At 40.4% G+C, this 23,916-nt stretch overlaps 1 protein-coding gene across 7 annotated transcripts in view; it reads right to left on the reverse strand.

Annotated features, from left to right (window-relative positions):
• CELF2 (CUGBP Elav-like family member 2) overlaps positions 1 to 23,916 on the reverse strand; it is a 549,110-nt gene that overhangs the window by 257,691 nt on the left and 267,503 nt on the right. For 2 of the 7 annotated variants that reach the window (XM_077179245.1, XM_077179241.1), the window contains exon 1: positions 571 to 886. The exons of 3 other annotated variants lie outside the window; for them this stretch is intronic. In XM_077179245.1, coding sequence (XP_077035360.1) covers positions 571 to 677 — 107 coding nt within the window. In that variant the 5' untranslated portion in view covers positions 678 to 886. Of the gene's footprint in view, positions 1 to 570; positions 887 to 23,916 lie in introns of those variants that run through there. 2 more of the 7 variants (XM_077179246.1, XM_077179242.1) reach the window with 1 other exon arrangement.

The following is a 23,916-nucleotide window of genomic DNA, read 5'->3' on the forward strand; positions in this document are numbered from 1 at the left end:
GTGTTGTGTGTCTCTGAAAAGAGTAGTCGATGCTGGCCTCCCGCTAAACCTGGGAGCATTATTAGAGAATAGATGTGTAACCCCACATTACAGGAGTATTTAGGTATTTTTAAAACATCTTCGAGCAGTAGAGACTAGGTAAAGCATTAGAAACTATTTACATAGGCTAAGTGAAAATTAAAGTGGTATTTAGGGCACTAGCTCTAATATGGAGTCTCCCCGAGCTTTTTCCATGCTTATTCCATGCCCAGTGCATAATAATGAAGCAGGCAGAAATATTGCAAAGGAGGTGATAAAAGAAATACCGGCTCTCTTTTAGGAAGGGGAAAAAAAAAAGAAAAAAAAAAAAAGAAAAGATAAATATATTTATTTTTTCCCCTCCCTGCCCTCTCCGTACATTTGTCATTATACATGAAATGTGCGACCCGAACTAGTGGAAAATGCCACTTGCACCCAGCAATGCCTGTCTTTTCCTTTAAATAGGGAAACTACTTAATACACAGCACGGTTATAGTTGCAGCGGGCCCAGGCAACTCGAAAGCACGCGTTAAAACAAAGGAGACAACATACCTTAAAAGCAGCTCCTCATTTCTCATAGTAACAGCGGATTTGGGACAGCGCATGCTTTCTGCACCGATATTCTCAACAAAAGCCAGTTCAGAAGTGCGCTCAAACATCAATGCCACAGTAGCTACTCACTAATGGCTACTCTTTCTCTCTTTCTCTCTCTAGTCAGACGCTGAGTGGTGGAGCAAAGGGGCCCCTGCAGATTCACTAAGCAGAAATAATCCTCTCTGACAAGTTATGTTGTCTGGGCATATTTTACATTAATGCACTGTGCTGCCTATAGGGGTCTTGTTTGCGTTCACTCTAGCCTAGCTGGTGTTAGCTCTCCTAATTACCAGCCAAAAAAAAAAAATTAGCAACATTTCCCCCCCCCCCACCCCACCCCTCCGCTGTTAAAACAAAAATAATAATATATATATACGTACACATACAAATCTCTATGTATAAAACTGAAGGAAAAGGGGGGGAAATCTATGGGCAAATGAGGAAAAGCTTTCCCCCTCTGGAAGGATGCATGCTTGGTATGGGTCTTTTGTTTGCCCTGCGAACTCAGTGAATACAGTGGCAAAGAGATGCTGTGGCTCGTGAGGCTTGTGCACTTTAAGGGAATTGGGTTAGAGGCTCTTTCTGGGGCTCTGGAGTCGCAGCTGGAGCTTCTGCTCTCTCCCTACTTCCCTTCCCTGTTCAAGGCTGAGTGGCTTTATGGGACCTGCCAGCTCACATCAGAGGGATTGGGGAGTATTAATGCCGGCACCTGGGGATCTTCCTCAAGTTTTCAGTTTTTCCTGGCAATTTTAACCCCCGAAAAACACAAGTCCAAAATCCCTCCAATTTTGACCCCTCCAAAACACAACTCGGTTACCAAGTAACTGAGTTTGCTTTAACCCAGACCCTCACGCCTGGCTTTGGCACAGTTCTCGCAGACGGGGAAGGATGTTGCATTATTCAATGATTTACTCACTTCCTATGCATGAAAGGAACTATAGTGTGACACAGATTTCAGGGAAACAGCCTCTTTGGCCCTATTTGGGAGATCCGCCATGTGATTTGTAGGAGCAGGTTGTGGTCTTCCAAGTTGCCAAGGTAGTCAAAGAGAGGTTTATTTTCACGTGTTGGTTTCAGCTTTTGCTGGGTAAATCTTTGAACTATGCAGGAGGATGGTTGGCTTTTTTCTTTTTTTTTTTCTTTTTTTTTTTCTTTTTTTTTTTCTTTTTTATTATTTAATTTAATTTTTTTTTTAATGTACATCAGATACTTGAGCAGGTGCTTATTTAGTAGACTGAAAAAGTCAACAAGTCCTTGATGCTCTTTTCAGTCAAAAGCTTTTCTACACCACTGTGGCAGTAAAATGCATCTTAAAAATGACTGTAATTTCCTCTCAGGTCATGTTAACTTAAGGAGGTGCAAAACTCAATAAACACAAATTGTCCAAAATTGACAACTTGTCAAAAAGTCCAGTGTGGCTAAAAATTGATCTGCACTTCAAAATCTGAATTCAACTTTCATGAGCTTTTGGCTGTGTCTGTGGCTGGTCCTAAGCTGTTTTCCTACATTATATACTACGGCCTTAAAATATACTGCTACGAAATTGTGATGCAGTGCTACTGCTGCTAATTCCTTAACAGGAGTTGGTATTTAGGGGCTTGATCTTTAAACCTGAGTCTGGGAATGAAGGCAAAGAGAGAGCAATCACCAGGATAAATACACTGGTAGCAAGATCTTGCCTTTCTGATGGCAGCTGTAAACTTCTATTAAGGTCATAAATTGTTTGCAACAGAAACAATCCTTTTGTTCTACACTTCTCATTGAGCACTGTGAAACCTTGGGATTAGTTTCAGTCACTCTGATATAATATTTGTCAAATGACTAAAAGACAAATTAAAAAACAAACCTGGACATAATCTACTTTTAATGATGTAGGGAGAAAGACAGCACCTTAGGAAACATGGGTATCATGAAGGACTGCAAGTTAAGGGAAGACGGGTTTCAATTTGCTTCCCTTTTCATCTGCAAAACATGACTGGGATTCAGTTGCTCTTGCAATAAAAAAATAATAAATCATTTTAATGATTAGCAAGTCAAACCAATTCCATGTTAAAATGTCATGCTCCAAGGTCAACTGAGACAACATAGCTTGTACTTCATGCTAAAAATATCTGAACAGTCATGGAAGGCAGCCAGGAAAATACTCAACCAACATGACAAATCCCATACCTCCTGCCCCAAATACTAAATCCATTACTACCATTTCAGGCATGGCCACCAGCACTCCAGATTTCAACTCCTTTACTGTTCACCTCCAAATGACTTGTGGTGCCCAGCACAGCTCACCGTGGTGCCCAGAGCAGTCTCGGGCTGCTGGGGCTGATGTGCGAGCAGCAGCAAATACCAGGGTGTGCTAGAGAGTACACAGCTGAACGGGAAGTGTCAAACAGCCTGATGAACTGCTACAGTTTTCAGAAAATATGGCAAGGATCAGCATCTTAAGACACTACCAGCTGAGGGAACAAAGCTTTCTTTTCAGGCTGGAGCAGAATGGCTCACACAGAGCCCTTTGGTGGGGAATCAATGGGCTTCTGTTGGGCGGCTCCACGCAGTTGCAAGTTCTTGATCATTTCTGCACTTGGAAAGAAGGAGAAGCAGCAGCAACAGGAGATAAAGTGAAGTATTATGGAAGGACTCATCTACAGCCAAAGGAATAAATAAAAAAGAAAATAAAAAAAAAAGAAAATAAAATCTACAAAGCAGTAACACAGACAGACGAAAAGAACCTACGCTTTCTATCACACGTAATGAAACGTCTGACAGAACAACATCTGCGGAGGGATCACAGCTGCTGAGGATGAGAGGGAATATGAGTATTATTTTTCAATTGTAAGATGTACTAAGCAGGAGTGCCTTTAAAATAATATGGCTGAGGGGAAGATTAAACCAGATGCACAGGGCTATCTGGCTTCTTTCAGGATGAAAGTCCAGCTGTGGGTTTAAATACAACATTTAATATGAAAATTGATTGTAGATTCATAACTGATATGCATATATTGCAGAATGCTCTACACAAATTGCATACAGTGGAAATTTAATAATTTCATCACCCTGTATTTAATGGAAAGCCAATCCTTCCACGTATGGCTATGAGTTTGCTAAACTAATTGTGTGATGCTACAAATCCTTGAAAGGCAATAGGAATAACTGTCATTTACACAAGCAAAATGATCAAAACTTCAGAGGTAAACCAGTAACAATGACTAATTTATGACAATTAAAAGTGTTCCTTCTGCTCTCTACTTCTAGTTGAAATTATTTCTTGACCATTCCATTTGGTCAAGGAATACTGGTTGACAGTATTTTAAAAGTATTCAGAAGCCCAAAATATAGTGGTGTTTTCCTACAATATAAAAGTCTTTCTACCAGCCAAGAGATGGACTAGATTTCATGACAAAGAAATGGTGGACAAATGTTCAGGACAATGGACCAAAAATCATGACTGCAATCATGAGAGGAATAGAAAGCTTTGATTCATGTCCCCATTTTACCAAGTGTCCCCGTGTCAGATCTCATGCAAACCAATTAACCTCTTGCTCACATCTCCATCTTTAAAATGAAAAAAGCCAATAAACTCCAGAGCAGTGTGACCATAACACAGAACACTGCAAGATGTATAAATCAGTGCTTTATTGTGGCTTGCACAAACATTTAAAATACCTCTTCTCCTCACAAGAGGCACTTGCAGTCTAAGTCAGTTATCTGCTGTTCTGTGCAGTTATTTAGGCTCAAATCACATTTGCTTTGTATAGGTGTGGAAAGCTACACTTTAATCTGATAGCATTTTACTGTTTCAGGTGGTTAAATCCCACCTTTGAAGCTGAGCAATTAGTCTAAGCTAGTCATCTAGGGTTTCTCTATTGTCACTGAGGGGAGATTAGTTATACTAAAGAGCATTACCACATCTCTCCATTGACTACAAAGGGATTAGATCCCTAAATTTCAAATGCATATATCAGGCAAGAGGAATCCCACCGAAGTGCCTAAAGCAAAGGTGAGAATTCCCATGTTCCTGTTTCAGCATCACCAGCACGTGTCCATCCCTGTGCTCCACAGCACTACCCAGCCCTGGACACCCTGGGTCCTCAGGAGGGGAATGAAGATGCTGACAGCACAGGATTGGAGCACCTCTCCTGTGAAGTCAGGCTGAGAGATCTGGAGTTATTTCCTCGTGGAGACGGCTCCAGGAAGATCTTACAGCACCTTCCAGTGCCTAAGGGGGCCCACAAGAAATCCAGAGAGGGACTTTGAGCAGGGCATGTTGTGATGAGACAAGAGGGAATGGCTTTACACTGAGAGAGGGCAGGTTTAGATTAGCTATTAGGATATTTTTTACTGTGAGAGTGGTGAGGCACTGGAACAGGTTCTCCACAGAAGCTGTGGCTGCCCCATCCCCTGAACTGTTCAAAGCCAGGTTGGATGTGGGTTTGAAGAACCTGGCCTACTGGAAGGTGTCCTTGTACATGGCAGAGTAGTGGAACACGATGATCTTTAAGGTCCTTTCCAACCCAAACCTTTCTGTGATTTTATTAATATGTTACATCTGTGCAAAGTTTGAAGTAGAAAGGAAATTGGCCTCAGCTTCAGAAGTGGAATCTTTCCAGCATGCTTTCAGAAAGCAGACAGTTCATTTAGGTATCTTCTCCTAAAATCTAGAATAATGAGCAACTCATTGCCTGCAGCTTTTGTGTTATTGGAAATAGTGGAACACAAGCCCAGGTATTACTGTTAGAATCATTTTACTCTGGATCACTTAATTGGTGAATGTGAATAGCAAAGAATTTTCTGTAACTCAAAAGGCTGTATCTCATCACACTTTACCTCTGCTGTAATTGAAATTTTTGTTCATTTTTTACCTAGAACAAATCATCACACTTTTGTCTCTGCTTCCTCTGTTGATTTTGGGTTTTGATTATACAGCCTTTAACATAATTGCAGATGGGAGATCAGTTGTTGTCCTCAGCTCTAGCAATCAGACATCTAGGCTAGTGTTTCTATCAGTTTCTATTTCATCCAGTTGCCATTTCTACCAGGAGGGCAGAAGCACTGTGACATTTGCTGTTTGTATTATGCACATAGATACGGGTGGAGATGTTTCTTTACTGTTCCAGGCTAGGAAGACACAAGTCACAGAGACTCAGATCTTTACCTCTTAAGTATCTAAATAAAATTTCATGGTGAAACCATATTGACCAGCTTTAGAACCATTAATGCAGATGTGGACAGATCTTCAGGACAGATACTACCTCTGTAAACCTTGTGTGCTGTAAACATGCTCACAGTATCTTTGTGCTCTGGAAAAGGAAGATTAGTCTCAAGCTCTTGCAGTGGAGATAACAACAAATCACTTTTTTTTTTTTTTTTTTTTTTTTTTTTTTTTTTTTTTGGCAACAAAACCATTCTAAAATTTGCCCCATCTCCTTTTGTCTGCTTTGGTAGATATTTTAAATTATATGCCTAGATTTTCTGTCTGAGTCATAGGGGTGGCAATTACTGTTGGTCTGCATGCTGCAAAAGGTCTTTTCTAACATTTTTCACTTGGGAGTATCCAAATAGCATCATGAAAATTAAATAGCATGGACACAAAACACAGGAATACAAATTGTTGTGTAAATGCTGAAGATTAATACTTGGACGGCAGAGGAATAAAAAGTTTTGCATTTAAAGCATATAGCAGGACTGGTACCCACAATAGAAGAGGTGTGTGCTGCCTCCCTCGAGCATTCAGCAGGGCTGACTCTGCATCTCAGCATCTGGGAGACAGAAGGAACAAACCTCTCCTATCTACCTAAAAAAAAGTGCTCCATTGCTTCCCCCACCTTTGACAGGGAAGGAGGAAAAACTCTCAGCTTGTGCAGTTCACAAATTCTGACAGAGAAATGCACTTTGGTGTGTTTTTTAAAGACAATACATCACTTGAAACAGCTTACAACTGGCCAGGCTGTGGTTTCAGACATGGCTACTCTACAAAGGAAATAAAGTATTTGGAAAGATCTACATGTCGTAAGAACATCTGGCCTGCAACTAAAGGGAAGGAGGAGAAAGCTGATCAAAAGAGTGAAGAGTAACAGAAGAGGCAACAGAGCACCAGATCTGAGAGAAAGAGAGAGAAAAGGCAGAGAGAGAACAAACACAGCTGGTTACAGAACCATTCATTTTCTGCTTTAATTTAAAATCTATTTAAAGCAGAAGCAGAACCTGCTTTGTCTAAACAGGAATATCTTTATTTTGCACTTTAGTAATGCCAAGATCATGACTCTAATGATGTGGGATATCAAGGACCTTGAGTTCTTGGGAGCACAATCTAAAGAAAGTGAACTTGCACAATATATACAAATGTATGAGTTGTTTGTATTAACACATGTCAATGAACATGAAAAACGTTAATAATTACAGATGAGATTTTAATGGCTACTCGTCCTCTTAAGATAAAATTAGAAATAGAACCACATTTAACATTTTTATTGAACCTATTTTAAAGTGATCTTATGGTGCTCTACACAGAAGGTTCATTTCACACATCCATGAAAGGCATCCAACAAGTAGGGATGAAAGTGGATATTTAAAAACAAGCTCTCACTGCAGAGAGTGATGCTGAACAGAAACTCACATGCAAGTAAAAAACAGAAAGGAGTCTAATTTCTGGGATCTGGCATCTGGACAAGTGGATGCATCTACCAAGTGAACATTTGGCAATGAATGGGAAGTGGGAATTGGACCTTACACTGTCCTGTGACACATGTCCAACATGAAATAAAGACTTATGGGGAAAACTCATCATCCACCATGTTTCCTAAAAAAGTAGGTAATATGGTATTGTCCTATGTGGAAGGGAAACAAACTGCAAGTTGAATAATTTAAATCAGATGAATTGATCTTTGGTTGTAAATACTGCTTGAGAATGCTTGATTCATTACCTGGTAAAAGCCAGATTTTCTATTTAAAAATGCTCTGAAGGGATGGAAATGTATCACTTCTACAGAGTTGCCATAAAATAAAATTAATAGCTACAACATAATTTTTACTATTTTAAAAATGGATTAGCACAGAGACTTGTTTCCTCAGCTCTTATCATCACTAATCAGTTTTATTTCATTATTGAAAAATAAAATCACCACACTTTTTTAATACCTTAAACTCTCTACCTAACATTTTTGTACAAAGGATACTCTTCCTTTCTTCCTTTTTTTGTCTTTAAAAATCTATTAACATTGATTAAAATGGAAGAGCTAGGATATAAATCTTCAGTTAGATTTACAACACATTTTTCTTTGACCTTTCTCATGTCATCTGACACTTGACAGTTTTGTGCAAGATGTTAAAAAATGACTAGCGATTTTTCGTGATTCTAAGTGCCCAAACTCAGAGAGTTTTGTAGGGTCTGTAATTCAGAGTTAAGATCCTGGTTTGTGGGAAGGAAGAAATAAATCAGACCCTGTGAAAACACCCAGAAGATGGATGCATTTCAAAACCTTCGATGAAAACTCTGCACAAACCGTGATTCTAAGTCTAAGGAACTCCTTAAAATGTCAGAGCACAAATTTTTGAAGAAGGTGGTATCTTTATTTAAAAAAAAAAAGAAGTATCTTTATCAAAGATCTTCATGAGGGGATTGAATGCACCCTCAGTAAGTTCACAGAGGACGCTGAGTTGGATGGGAGAGTTGATCTGCTGGAAGGAAGAAAGGGAGAGCCTGGACAGGCTGGGTTGGTGACCCAAGGCCAATTGTATGAAATTTGACCAGGCAAAGTGCAGGGTCCTGTCCTTGGGCCACAACAACCCCACACAGCTCCACAGCCTTGGGGAAGAGTGACTGGAAAGCTCCCCAGTGGGAAAGGACCTGGGTTTGCAGGTCAACAGCGGCTGAACATGAGCTGGAATGTGCCCAGGGGGCCAAAAAGTCCAGGGGCATCCTGGCCTGTGTCAGCAATAGTGTGGCCAGCAGGACCATGGAAATGATTGTGCTCATCACTGGTGAGGCCACACCCTGATCAGTTTTGGGCCCCTCACCACAATAAAAACATGGAGGGGCTGGAGCGTGTCCAGAGAAGGGAACGGAGCTGGGGATGGGTCTGAGCACAAATCTGGTGAGGAGCAGCTGAGGGAGCTGGTGGTATTTACTGCAGAGGAAAAAGAGGTTCAGGGGTGACTTTCTCACTCCACAACCCCCTGACAGGAGGGTGTAGCCAGGTGGGGTTGGGCTCTTCTCCCAGGCAACAGGGAACAGGAGAGAAAACAGCCTCAGGTTGTACCAGGGGAGGTTTAGATTGGATATTAGGAAAAACTTATTCACAGAAAGGGTTATCAAGCATTGGATCAGGCTCTCCAGGGAAGAGGTAGTCACCATCCCTGGAGGGATTTAAAAGGCATAGAGATGTGGGATCTGGGGACATGGTTTAGTGGTGGGCTTGGCAGTGCTGGGTTAATGCTTTGATTTGATGATCTTTTCCAACCTATATAACCTATGATTCTAAAGTCAAATTTGCTTTTATTAGTCTGTCATGCAACCAAAAAACTAAACATACTTTTTTTTAATAGTGAGCCAGCTGGGGAATGTTGTTTAAGGATATCGTGCTGGAATGGAGTGTCAAGATACCAAAACCTTGCTAAAGCAAAGGAAGCAACACAAGAAGTTGGGTAAGTCCACTCACAAATAGTTTTTGTGAGTGGCAGGTAGGCTATGGACAGTAGGCTATGGACAGTAGCTTGAATCTTTCAGTGGATGATGTAAATGCATCCTAAGCCACAGAGTGAGAAAGTTCAAGAAAAACTAAGCTCTCTCATAAAGATATGGTCCCAGTTTGTGATCAAACTGGATCCTAATTCTGAGTTCCAAAGTGGTGTACTTTGCATGCCAAAAGTCGTTGTATAGCCAGTTCCTTCAGACAAGCTTTGGTCTGATTAATGCCATTTAAGTTTGGGAATTTAACAAAGAAGCCCACAAGCATAACATCAATCCCCTTGGACTTCCAATCCAATTCCAGTTCAACCCACCATGGATCTCCCTCTGAAGAAGCAAGAAGCATAAGTGAACTGGGGTCAACCTCAGCATCTGCATCTCAGCTGAGAATAAATGACTGGATGTGAGGCCTCTAGGTCTGCTTTTTCTAAAAACTCTGATTATGGAGTAATATCTAGGCAATGGTTGCATGCATGGCCATGGCATCCTGTCTTAAAAAAAGCTGTGCAGTGATGCCTGTGGTTCTTTCTAACCCTGCTGCAACAAAGATATGTGTGAACTACAGATGGACAAGTGGCAGCTCCAGAGACCCTTGAGATTACCCTCTGTGAAAAAACAGGAAATGCAAGAGACTCACTCTCAGACACCTTGCACACCACACAAAAGCAAGGAATGCTTTTCATTCAAAGAAAAAGGTGTAAGATCAGCCACATACATTTATATACCACCTCACCATAGCCAAATACCACCAGACTTAGCATCTCATTTCCCATAATCAGATAACATTTGTCAAGAAACCCCAATTTCTGTGTCATCAGCAGTGGGTTCCTCACAACACAAACCATGTTGCTCACATGACAGGCTCTTGGAGCCTCAGGAGATTTTGTGAAATGAAATGGCTGCAGAGGGAATGGCTGGAGGCCTGAAGGGACACACAAGAAAATAAATAATTTGCCTAAATTCCTTTCAGTAAGGAAATGCTTTAGAGCTGCAGAGAGATCTGTGCTTTTGGGATATCTGGCTGTGTTCTTGAATCATTTGGCAGAGCCCATGGTCGGTGCACGCAGCCCAGTGGGACCCTGTCCACATTCAGCCCTTCAGTGCTAGCAGAGTGCTCAGTGCTTCAGCAAAACCTGTGCTCTGATCATTACAAGTGCCAAGAAGTCTGTTAAAGTGTTTATATATTGCAACATTAAATGCTTGGTAAATTGCCACATCATTTTGTGCTTTCAATGCTCTCAAATCCACATCATTCATCTTTCTCCTGCAAGGCCAAGCCCTGCCAAACTTGCTGAATGCACTTAGCTCCAAATTAACACCCTGTAAAAACAGTTCCTCCCTTCTTCTCAAATGCTGTTATATGTAAAATCTACACCCGAAGTTAATTTCTTGCTGACCTTCCGCTGATTAATGCAAATTAAATTACATGCTAATTGCCCCAAATGGTTTGCATGCAGCCCAGAAATCAGTTCTTTCTGATGGTGGTAAAAGATATTTGCGATTTTTTACACAATGGTTACATTAAGCCATTGTTAGTCTTACAGCATCTTAAAAAGTCAGATGGTTTTCTGGCACCTTTTAGAAAGCAAGGAAAAAAAACAACCTAGGAAAAAACATTATTAAGTTCTGATCCAGTCTTGTAGAAACCTCACTTGTACCTCATGGGAGGAATTTTATGGCTCGTTCAGAGCTCAGGCTCCAAGATGCATTTTACAAAACCTTGAGCCAGTTTTGTTAAACCCGTCACTCCCTAATCCCCTTGTGCTTGTCAGCAGAGCACACAGGCACTTGATTTTGGACGTCTGATTTGATAACGGGTGGGGGAAGAAGGGAGGGAAACAGGGACTGCTATTTTAGATAGATCCTACAATATTCTGGCAATTTAAGAGAGAACAAGGAATATTTCAAACAGTGATGCTGGGCAGAGAAGCTCTTAGAAAGGGGCTGTGTATTGTGTTCCAGGGTGTCAAGGTTGTTTTGGTACCAAGTCTAAATCCCAGTCATCAGACCTGATGTCTGATGGTTTTCTGGGGCTCTGGTTGGCATTTGGCAGGGGGATCAAATGCAACAGCAGATAGTGCTTAGACCCTCAGCACTCCCAGGAGTGGCTGACATCTGCATTACAAATGCATTTTGCATTTACATCCAGCAGAGGGGATAAAAAATAAAATTTGATTGATGCCACAAGGAAGCTAGGGGAATAAAATAACCCTAACCATGGTGTTCCCCAAGAGAACAGTGTCTTCACGGGTGCTGCCATGAGTTGTCACACTCTACTCCACAGTTTATCCCAAAATAGCTATACAAGGTTATGCCCATTTTAGAGAGGAAATGGTGAAATGGATTGCCCCCATGCAGAATGAGGCAGGACTGAAAACTGATTTAACTGGGAGAAGATGAAAGCACCCACCTGAGCACTCAAATCTAAGGAGGATTTAAGCCCCCTCTGTCCTATCCATGGGCAATACATGCCCAGACCATAAAAGCACACACCAGCCACTCCAGGTGCTCCCAGCCACACAGAACATCCCTAGCCTGGCAGCAGGACATGAGACCTGACAGTAAACAGCCCAGATTCCACAATACCCAGGCCCTAAACATTAGATCATAGCAAAGACAAGGGAGGTTAAAGATACACACCGTGGTTATTCCTGTTCCACTCATCCAAGGAATGATCAAGTAGGACAAACTGATAAAAGATGACATATACGTGGTAAACCTTAATGGATCTGACATCTAAGAATGTTCATTCACTTGATTTTTTTTTTGGTAGTCTTTTCCATTATTGTTCCAATTTTAATACAATTTGTCTCTTCCTTCCCTAATATCCACATCCCTGTTTGACCTGATTTTGGTAGCAAGCCTCCTCCTTTCTTAGATATTCCTGACTTTGACTTCTGTTAGAAGCTGAGGCTGCCAAAATCCCTGCCCCCTGCACTAAAGAGAGTACAATTCACTTGATTTTAACTGTGAGTTCAAAGAAGCTTAATAAGCAATACCTGAGCAATACTCCTCAATTTAGAGATGAAAGTGTGGCCACCACCACCAAGAGCTCTGCCCCACAGCACCAACCCTGAGGGGGCTGTGCTGTTGAGTAATAAAATATTCCCTCTCCAAAGTGTCTCCTGAGCAGAGATTGTCGTGTCACACTCTGTTAAATTATGTGTGATGGGTCTGTCTCTAGGATTACTCTGTAGAAGAGACAGCGTGGAGGCTGCCAGATTCATTAAACATCTTCAGTGGGACTTCATGGGGGCCTTTCACTTACCCTGAACAAACAACAAACACACCCTTTGTGCTCAAGAACAAAGGGAGTTTTTGCACTTTTGTTTGATGTCAGTCACAACTGGAGATTAAAGCTTCTGCTCTGTGGATTTCAAAGTTGTCTCCCCCCTCCAAAGCTGCTCCTCTCACTTTTTTGCTAGGCACTTCAAAAAGGTTTACAGCTATAAAAACCCAAACAGAACAATATTAATAACAATCAGTTTCAGAAATGCTACGTATTTTTGGCATTTGAATGCATTTCACTCATAGATACAACTGAGAAAACAAAGAGCAGGAGTAACATATGCAGGAACTCTGCTATTCCTAATCACATTGCATCAGGGACTGAAAAACTGGATTTGTATAAATTAATTTGTGTGTTAAGACTGAAGCATGGTAGGCTCTGACCCACTGGAAAAAGATCCATCCCTTCTGAATCTGGATTTGGGGAATAACTCTTTCTCTTTTCCTAGCAAAGGATGCTAATAGGAAAACATATGAAGCCCCCACAAAACCCAAGTCATGGCTTCTCTTAAAGCCCCCATGCTCTGATGAGAGTCAGAGATGGATGTTCACTAATATATTCTACAGATGGCTTGATTTTGGGTGCCATTTCTGAACTGTGCAGTATGTACCTGCCACTGAACACCCATCTTTCAGAAAAAGCACCCTACACTAAGCAGGCAAGGTTACACTTCTCATCATCTCAGGGAGAACCCAACAAACATTCCCATCTAACAGGGGAGCTTCAGCAAGAGTCCACCACCCTCATGTGTCACTTCAGGATATCTAAAGGGAAACAAGGAGAGCTGCTATAAAAGGTGCAGAAAGAAGAGTAGGTATTATCCAGATTGAGAAAGAAAAAAAATCACATCAGGAAATCAAAAGAGCCCTTTGGAATGTCACAACGAGCAACCAAAACTAATGCTTTGATTGTACAGGAACCTTTTTCTCACCTCTGGTCTATAATGCTTAATAATTTTGAGAAGGAGTGACAGGAGCTAGTGGAAATGATGGAAATGGTGGAAAATGCCTTTCAAAGCAAAGGACTAAGTGTTTATACAGTTTATCTGGGCAAGAAGGTGTGCATTTTAGCTCTCCTGGATCTAAAGCCTCTTTAAGGACTGCACAAGTATGATTTTATGTTTCTTGTAATTCTACCATAATCCATCAGTAAGGGAAAAATGCCTCTGCTTCCCACCTAAAACAACAGATTTTATGGAACATGGTTTGTTGTTTTTTTACCCCTCGAGTCATCTTTCCCTACTGCCTTTGAACTAGGTGCCTGTTCAGTCTTCTAGATCTTTCTCACATTGACACCACACTCCCTGTATATTTATTTCTTAGAGAAGTTGAGCCATATGAGTTGTTACATGCTTTTAACCAGCTGCCAGAGCATGGCTGATCAGAAAAAAATATAGAAATGTGTGCAGTGATTTAAAATATGCCAAACCGGAGGTTAATAGGAGCATGTATGGATTTGATTTCTCATTTAAAGCCTTTTATCTTCCAGTCACATTTAAAAGTGTTGAAACTATCAAAAAATTGTGATATTTGGAACTTCTTCTGGGGCCTAACACACTTCTTTCAAGAAATACCATAGGAAACTTTATAATTATAAAACTTTATATTTATGAACAATTAGGGGATGATTGAGCAAATCCTATAAGGGCATGATTTTTGCTTGCCAGTTCTTGCACTGGTCCATCTGATGGCACCCAAGTATCTTATGTACAGCATCTGGGTTTTCTGATAATGCTATATAAAGAACAGGTTACAAAACATATTTCAAGTTCTTCATGTTTGATTCTTTAAGAGAAGACTATAAATTTAACAATTGATCAGAGGCCCACCTTACTTCAGTTGCTTACTAGTTCCAGTATGAAATGATCTAATTATCACAAGCAACAGTAAACATGGTTAAGTCCTTGATTTTGTGTCAGCATACTCTCTTTTGGACATAAATTATGCAGAAAGCCTCACCAAAAGTTATGAGCTGATGTGTATTGGTAGCACTGTGCCTTAATGCACAGCAGCCTTGTCATTAATATTAGGCTTGCTTTAAATAATGAAACAAAAATAAAAATGTTTCCCAGAGGACACAAACCATAAAGATGCAAAGTTGGAGTGTAGGCAAGAAAACAAGCTGTGTAGTTCAGAGCATCTTCATAAGCATTAAACAAGCAGCCAGGGGATGTACTTGAGGGGTTTCTATTCCACAGCAGCTTTCCCATTCACTTCTGTGTAGTTTAATATTGGAGTTGATCATACTAACGTTCATTGTTACAGTCTAAGGCAGTTTTACAATATGCAGATCACTCTCATGCTGGAGGTTTCTTCCTGTACCAGAGTGTCTTAATCTCCTTTTCCAGTTCACAAAGCTGCACTGGGAAGGAGAGAGGGAAAGATTCTACTTAGAAATGGGGACAGCTGTTATAGGTATGGGGTAGGAAATGTGCCTAGACCCAAGTTGCCCACTGATGGCAATTCTGGGAAGGCAGATGGCAAAGGGAAGAAATGAGAACACACACACAGTGAGGGTGGTATCCTGACCAGTCAGGATGAAGCCGGGGAGGGTAGACAGATCTGGTAGGACAGAAATGCTTGGAGACCCCACCATCTAAATGCTTGCTGAGGTGGAAGTACAGGAGTGCCAGTAGAGACATTTTGCAAGAAGTTTTCCGAGATCACATCTGACTTCTCTCATCAGCTTCGTCAGCTCTCATTGCTTCTACCCCAGTGCACTTCCAACCCATGAGCACAGGAAACTCACACAGAATAGATGAGAGCTGGCACCCCAAGTTCTGTGTATCACCAATGCTTGGGTGGCCTTCAAGGTTGGCCAGGTGACTGTCCCCCTGGGCTGAAATGCCTGGGGCTGGAGGGCATCCTACTGCTCTCTGTTTTATCAGATCTCAGGGCTGGAAAGAAAAACTTGCCAACTTTGTGTGCTTGGATTGAGGCACAGTGCAAGGAAATAGGCAGACAACAGCACAGCATGGAAAATCCAATCCTTGGCCTTAGTTCCAGGCAGGATAAAAGACATCCTATGCTTTTCCAGACTCTGAAATTCATACACCATAGATCACTTCAACAAGTCAAAGGGTTCTGGCCTCAAGGAAAGGGTCATCTAACATTTCATAATAGGAAAAAGAATCTATTCCATATTCTGCCTAGTGCAGTTCAACTTCACTTTATTGAAAAGTTTTTTAAAGCCCTTGACCTCTACTTTCTGAAACAGTAGAAGGGCAGGAAAACATACATTCGAAACAGATTATGATATTCAGCAGCTCCTAGAAAATTCTCTATGCAGCACCAGTAGATCAAATTATTTTCATTATATCATTTGGTCACAAAGAATAGTGACATAATTAGGGAGCTAAATAGCAACAGTTTCCTTCTGGTAAATTTGCTGTAGCTAATTTTGTTAATAAGACTGATAATTGTTTTACGCTCATTCAATATGTTAAGTTTACCTAATACTAAAACCAATCAGAACCTTTAAATTAATTTTTGTTTCATTTCCAAAGGAATCAATGTCATTATTAATCATAAAAGGAGTGCAGAGTCAGAGGATGATAAATCTCCTTTGGGCTTATTTGACTTTCATATTTATGGTTTGGATAAGGTTATTATGAAGGAATTTTCAAGAAATGATTGAGGAGCAAAGGGAGGAGAGTGAGCTAGGAAATACTAGGAAATGCTTGGATGCTGTGCTACTATCAGCTGCAGGAGAATGCATGCAAGTAGTCTGATTTCTTTAAGTTCTGCAGAGTTAAGCATGGCAAAGGTGTTCAAAACAAAACCAACTGCTCAGACTGCCATAGCCCTAAGATGTCCAATTTCCAAACCAATATGTTCAAGAGTGGATTTGCAAGAAAGCAGGAGAGGAGATTTGGGGCACAGAACTGATGGGATTTTGTGTTCCTTGCACTGGTGGGTTTGCTCCTAGAGCATTTGCAAAAGCATTCACTCACATTACTGTTGCCTTTGTTGCATTTCTAGCTTCAGTGCAAAAAACTGACCACGTAGCAGCTATTTGAGCTGCACTTCTACAAGTGACTCTGTGGTAATGCGGTGAAACGTCCTGGATAAATGTGCCCAGTTTTCACAAAGCCAGTGCTGCCCACATTGCTTTTTACATACTTTGACAGGATAAGGTCAATGCCCATTGGCTCTGCAAGGAGTGGAGGATGTCACCAAAGTTGCTGCTGTCACCGTAACATTCACAAAGCTCGGCTTTGGGAAGTGGCAGTCCTTGGTGCCTGTACTGAGGAGCTCCATGCTCACTTACTCACCATTGACTCCATCCTTTAAAATCAGCACAAAAAGTGCTCCCAGTTAAGTGCAGTGCTGGATTTTTACTGTTGTCTTGAAAGGCAAAACACATGGTGTGTTGTGCTGAAATGTTGGTAATCAGATTTCTTTCCTAGAACTCATCATGCTTTCTGCTGAAGAGGATTTTAATAAAACCTGAAAGCAAACCATGCTTGAATGCAGGTCTGAATTCTGCCTGTATTTGTATTCTTTGGTTTTTGGAGTAATCTCCCAAACTTTAAGGTCTGTGAAGCGTATAGCAAATTCTCTTCTGCATCCATCCACTTGAACACTGTACCCACAGAAACCAAGCAACAAAACCCAGATACCCCCTGAACAGAGTCTGTGACAAATGCTTAACATCAAACCAGCTTTCAGCAACCTGGTTTGGTTTGGTGCAAGATGTCCTTGCCCATGGCAGGGGGTTGGGAACCCACTAGATGATCTTTAAGATCATCTCTAAGATGATCTTTGATCCCCTACAACAACAAACCATTCTATGATTCTACCTTTCTGTGAAGCACCAAATAAATGTTTTCTGAACATATATGATGGAACACATTTCGCTGATAAAATAACAAAATGTAGATTATATTAAAATTGAAAAAAACTTCATCAGGATTCTTACAAAACCATCCTTTGTCTTTCCTCCTATCTTTTTAAGAGACAAACCTATCAAAGAAAAATGTTATGATAATGTATTACCATGCTGAGTTAATTGTCAGTTGCGAGTTACTTAAGTGTACCTTAATGATATGTTTAAAGCCTTATTTTCAACTCTAATAGCTATTAATGGTAGCAAGAGAAAATGAAACCAATTTTCCCTAACTCAAAGTGGAGCTCTATTAAGCATAAGTGAACAAAATTCTAAATATAACAATTTCTTTAGGTATTTCAGCTAATGGGAACCCACATTGTCCATATTTCAGTCTAGCTACATACTACTTCCTAGGAAGCACTTACATAAAATCAGTATTGAGTATGCAGTATCACAGAAGTTGGATTCATTACTTCAAATGGTATGAAATCATTCCCAAGGACCAAAACAGCTGAACTGAAGGGAGAATGAAATTCCCAGAGGATTAGTTCAGTGTGAAAACCCAAGGAGACATTGAATCTTGTTTTTAAGGATTTCTTTCTCCACAGACAGAGAACAGCATTTCATAGATGACCTCAAGGGCACAAAGCTAAATATAGCTTAAAAGTTCCTAATAGCATTCAGAACATCTAGAGTTTAGGAATTCATCAAGGAAATATTTTTGGGTGCCACAAATTACATCCCCAAATAATTTCCAATTGTTTCAATTGCTCTACTACAGCCTTCTACCTGCTTCCAGACAAACGAGTGGGTTTTTCCTGTCTTGTGTGATTTAAAAGAATATTGTCTTTAATAATTTTTTGTCCCATAAGCCAAGCAATATGACCAATTTAAGACAGAAAAATCATCAACCTAGCTGACCTTCTGTCCTGGAGAAGCCATGGGTGGGAACAACTAATTGCAAGGTGCTTGCACGTTTTTCTAGAGAAGATGCTCTTTCCTAACTCATAAGTCAAAATAAATAAGATTGAACCTTTTCAATGGGAAATGGCACAGATGACAGCATGACATCTTCCACACTATCCCATGCTGGTCTTTCAAACCTGGTTATTTTATTAAGGTATTTAAGTGGCCAATAATTTCATAATAAAACACACAGAGAAAATTGTTAGTAATGTGAAAATCGGCCCTTGTCAGTCATTACAGGTTCAGCAACTTTCCTTTACATGACAAAAAAAAATTTTGTACTTTCATTACTGATTTGCTTCTTGCATTAGCACTTCTGAAACAGGACTGTGAAACCTAATTCCTCCTATTCCATTTTCATTAAGAAAAAAAATTGCAAGTCATCTTCTGTACCTTGGGAGCAAGGTACTCGTTAGGAAAAGCTGTTTCACTCAATCATCAGGTTTCAATATTCTTAAATTAAGCTACTCCTAAATCTTACAGCTATATACTTCACTTCAGTAAAACCACTCGAAAGAGGGAGATTTTTAATGTCAGAGATGTTGCAGTGTTAAGTCTTCTTTGTGACTATTCCCTTGTGCAAATTCCCAGAAATGGGGTATGAACCTCCCAAATGACAACACATGCTTTTGTTAATGGATTTTTAAGGCTAAATTAAGGTTGGGTTTTGGTTTTTTTGGTGTTTTTTAATGGCATTTAGAATCAACCATCATATAGAACCAGATAAGCTTTATAACCAAATTCTCTACGTCTACACATCTGAAAGAACACACGTGTAGTTGTTTGTTGCTGCCTGCTAAACAACCAACACAAACCTCCAAAGAGAAGGTAAACTCCCCTGAACCTGAACAATCCCACCACGTGCACGTAGTAGGAGGCAACACATGCTGGAGGCAATGGTGGCTGGGTGAAAGATTAAATGATGAATGTGATTCCTAGAAGTAGGGGGAATACTTTTTAAAATTTTTTTTCCCCTCGGGAATAGAACTCTGTGCTATTTTTCTCATGTAAAAGAGGGCAATATTCTTGGTGTATATGCTTCCAGCATTCATTAAGATTAATGAAAGAGACAGTAGTCAAGCAAGACTTCCAGCATTAGCTGCCAAATTGCCCTCCTCTTTGTAAGGAAGGTCTCACCTGGGCAAGGATTTAAAACTTGGATGTTCACATTAAAAAATCTGATGGTTTTGTTAACCAAGCTTATCAGGTCCGTTTGGGGTCTTGCTGGCATTAGGCTGCAAAATAATGGGTCAAAGTTCAAATGTTCCTTCCTATGGAAGCCTTTAGTAAAAGGATAGTGATTTGTACAATTTCAAGGCAAAACAGCATTCACACTTACTACTGTTATTATCTTTAAACCCTTGCCAAAAAAACTGCAGATTTTCACTCGTGAAGTGAAAGAACAGAAGAGAGGAAGGAGGAAATGTTATGCTGTGTAAACAAATACTCTACCTGAAGGGGAATAAAAAAAGCACCAAAAATGCAGTCAAATATTTACACTTGTGAAGATTCAGGCAAAACATCAAATCAAGCTGTACTGTTAAGAGCCCTGTTCTCTTCCTCTCTTTTTTTTGGTTTTTTTTTTTTTTTTTTGTTTTGCTTACTTTTGTGTGTCCTTTTCTGCTGCTCCTTTTTTACATTGAGAGCTGCAGCTACAGAGAAAGATCATCTACAAAGCCACAGAGATGGAGCTGGCTGTGGCCAAGGATCAGCCTTGTGGAAGGAGTTACAGCAGCCTGGATGAACCCTTTATAAAATCCCTTCATGTTCCTAAAAACACATCCAAACTTTTTGGCATCCTAGATCTTTGTTTTTCTTCTTGTGTATTTTATAAATGGATTAAATTATTTGGGAAGTCCCATCCTTCCTTTAAAGTAAATAGTTTGTAAGGTCCAATTTTTTTCATTGATTTTTGTTTTGTGTGAAAATTAAGTCCCAACTCTTTGGAGGTATGTCAGGTTGTATTTCAGGTAGACATTTAGCGCAGAAAAAGTCTAGATTAAAAGTGCCCAAAATACTACAGTCAGGTCATTCCATAAAATGTCTGTGTGTCTGATAATCACAGCAACACAAACACTCTCCTGCTGGAGTCTGTGTCTACCACCCAACTTCAGAGTAATTGCTCTTCAGCTGGGGGAGAAAATGAAGCAAACAACACAGTATTATTATTATTATTATTATTATTTTAACAAAAAAGGAAGTAAAATCAATATTTCATAATGGTTTCAAACATTTCTTGACAGAGGGTTATAATTCTCTTGACTAAACCAGCAGCAGTATTTTTAAATGGCCAAAAGAATTGGTTTTGAATATATTTTGGGGGAATGAAAGAATAAACAATATTTCCAACTGTTTTCCATCACAATCTATTTATTTTCCTTTTCCCTGGTATTTTTTAAAACATTACCAAATAATTAAAACTTTCAAAAGAATATATTTAGAAGACTGTCACATAAGATGACATCTTACAGAAAGGGATTTCTCTGTATATACAGATAATTGATAGTTTTCATACCACCAAGTCTGTCTGTGTGTTTTACTCTGAAACAAAAACTAATTTCATAATAAGCAGCTAGGGCTAGAAAAAAGTTTCAGTGGGTCACACTTAATCCCCCTTTTCATCTCTCACCAAATCAGGCACTTGCTTCAAAAAATACTTAATTGCCAAAAGAAAACAATTAGCAATATCAAACAAAGCATGGTCTTTCCACACTCTCCCTCTGGTGCATCAACATTCATCTGCCTGTCTCTCAGATTTTCAGATGCTCAGACTGTCCACTCCTCTTAAAGATCAATGAAAGCATCAATCCCTCAGAAGATCTGAAAAATCTGAAGCATTAGGGCTGCAATTGGCAGCCCTAATTAGTGGATACTTCTGAAATATTGGGCATTTCAAAAGTTTCAAAAGGAGCTATGTGCACAGTTGCCACACTTAAAATATTTTTTAATTTTTTTTAAATTTATTTTTTTTACTTTTTATGTTTTAGTAGAAGAGAAATAGCAGCTTTAGCAGCGCTAGAGAAGTTAAGGATGACATGGCTATCAGTGCTGCTCTGTGTAGAGGAGCTGCAGACAGACTGATCTATTTCCTTGCAACATAATAGATGGGATTTGCCATAAGGCCTCAAGAGAGCAAACCAGGAGCAGTGACACCAGCTGCCCTACACGGTGCACATAAATGCTCACAGCAGACATTTTGCTTTATCCACAGTGTCTGGCCTAAAATCTGAATCCTTCCCCCACACCATCCTCAGATGTACCTATGGCAGGAGCAGCTGGCAGCTCAACACCCCAGATTCCTCTTTGCAGAGGAAGGGAGGCCACCATCCCCTCTGTCTGCAGCAAGGACAAGGTTAGCAGATTTTATTTCATGTTGCCTTGAATAAACCCGCTCCTAGAAAGGGTACCAGCACAATTTGGGGGCTTGTCAAAGTCCTGTGCTCAAGCAAAGTCCTGTGCTCAAGCTTCCCTATGAGCACTGCAAAGCAGAAAAACCCATTTGGCACTGAAATATATATGTAGGCATTGTTCCCACTCACTCACACACATATCACCTCTATGTTCCAGACATCATGAGCAGAGAGCTGAATATAGGTGTAAATTCTTTCCTACAGCTGCTTTATATTCCAGAGAGACATAAAAAAGACTTTAATGTAGAAGATAATCAACCTTCTCATTCCCACATTTGTGTGCATATTATGTGAACAAACTCCTGAGAAAAATGTGTTATGGATGCTTTATGTGTTGAGCAGCTTTACTGTTACCCATAAAGCAGCTTTACAGCAGTGTCAGTGATTTTCTTTGGTATATTAGTTTTATTATTGCAACCCCCATTGTCCCTCCTCATGCACCTTAAAGACCAAAGAGCCTACAATCTTCCTTAATTATATCAGTATAAATAAGATCAGAATTTTGTTCTGTTGCTTCATTTCCCAGAGCACTGTTAGTGTCAGTTTAGGTAACTTTTCAAGTGATTCTTCCACAATGAAATTCGATGGACTTATTTAAGTTCAATATGTTTTAATATGGTACTTTCAAGAAAGGAGCAAGACTTTTTCCCTGGTATGGCTTACTTTGTAGTGAATGGGCTATCACACATCAATGGGCACACTTTAACATTTTTGTTGGCAGCACAGACAGTGGATTGAGTGCAACCTCAGCAAGTTTGTCACCAACACTGAGCTGCATGTTGCAGTTGACATCCTGGAGGGAAGGGATGTCATCCAGAGGGACCTGGACAAGTTTGAGGGACGGAACTGTGAAAACCTCATGAGGTTCAACAAGGCCAAGTGCACCTGGGTTGGGACAATCCCAAGCACAAGCACAGGCTGGGCAGAGAATGGATTGAGAGCAGCCCTGGGGAGAAGAACTTGGGGGTGCTGGGGGACATGAACCTCAACATGACCCAGGAAGGTGTGCCCACATTCCAGAAAGCCAAATTTGTCCTGGGCTGAATCAAGAGAAACTTGGCCAGCAGGTCGAGGGAGGTGATCCTGCCCCTCTACTCTGGTAGGGTCTGGGCCCTGGAAGGAGGACACATCTCGTGTTCTCAAAAAGGACAAGGTCAGAGGAGGCCATGAAGATGATCACAATGCTGGAGCAACTCTTCTATGAAGAAAGGCTGAGAGAATTGGAATTCTTGAGTCTGGAGAGGAGAAGGCTCTGGGGAGACCTTATAGCACCTTCCAGTACTGAAAAGGGGTTTGTAAGAGAGGTGGAGAATGGCTTTTTATAGGGGCATGAAGTGACAGCACAAGGAGTAATGGCTTCAATATGACAGAGGGCAGGTTTAGATTAGACATTAGGAAAAAATTCTTTACTGGGAGGGTGTTGAGGCACTGGCACAAGTTTCCCATGGTATTTGTAAATGCACCATCCTTGGAAGTGTTGAAGGCCAGGTTGGGCAGGGCTTGGAGCTACCTGGGATAGTGGAAAGAGTCCCTGGCTGTGGCAGGGGAGTGGGAACTGGATGAACTTGAGCGTTGCTTCCAACCCAAACTATTCTGTGGTCCTGTGAATTACAGCAATATAATAAATGCAATCCTTTCACTTTCTGTGGTAAACCAACCAAACAAACAACCCAAGCAAACATTCCTTTCCTGAAAGCTCAGCTCCTCAACTCAACCCTCAGAATTTATATTCCCCCAACTATTCAGAGTTTATCCAGGTATCCAGATACTTCACTACCCATGGAACCTAAGGGAAATTATACAGTGATTGGCTTCAGAGTTATTGCAATTTGACATTGTGCTTTTCAACCTCCAGGGTCTCAGTTCTTACCTGAATTACGCAGATTAGGTATAGTGGCACTAATGAAGTCACTGTCAATTTATAGAGATGTAAAACTGTGAACAGATTCTGCCCCAAACCAAACCACTACAGAGACATGACCTATCAGTGGAGGTTGAACCTCTACCTGTACACTATTGTCATTTTGTATACTAAATTGCTTTTAAATTTCAAAAACTCTATTTTTAATTTTATTAAGTTAGATGGATGTAAACATTTAGGCTGTAAAGTGAGACTTGAATCACTAAAT

Source organism: Agelaius phoeniceus, chromosome 5 (genome assembly GCF_051311805.1).
Source record: "Agelaius phoeniceus isolate bAgePho1 chromosome 5, bAgePho1.hap1, whole genome shotgun sequence".
Taxonomy (NCBI): domain Eukaryota; kingdom Metazoa; phylum Chordata; class Aves; order Passeriformes; family Icteridae; genus Agelaius; species Agelaius phoeniceus.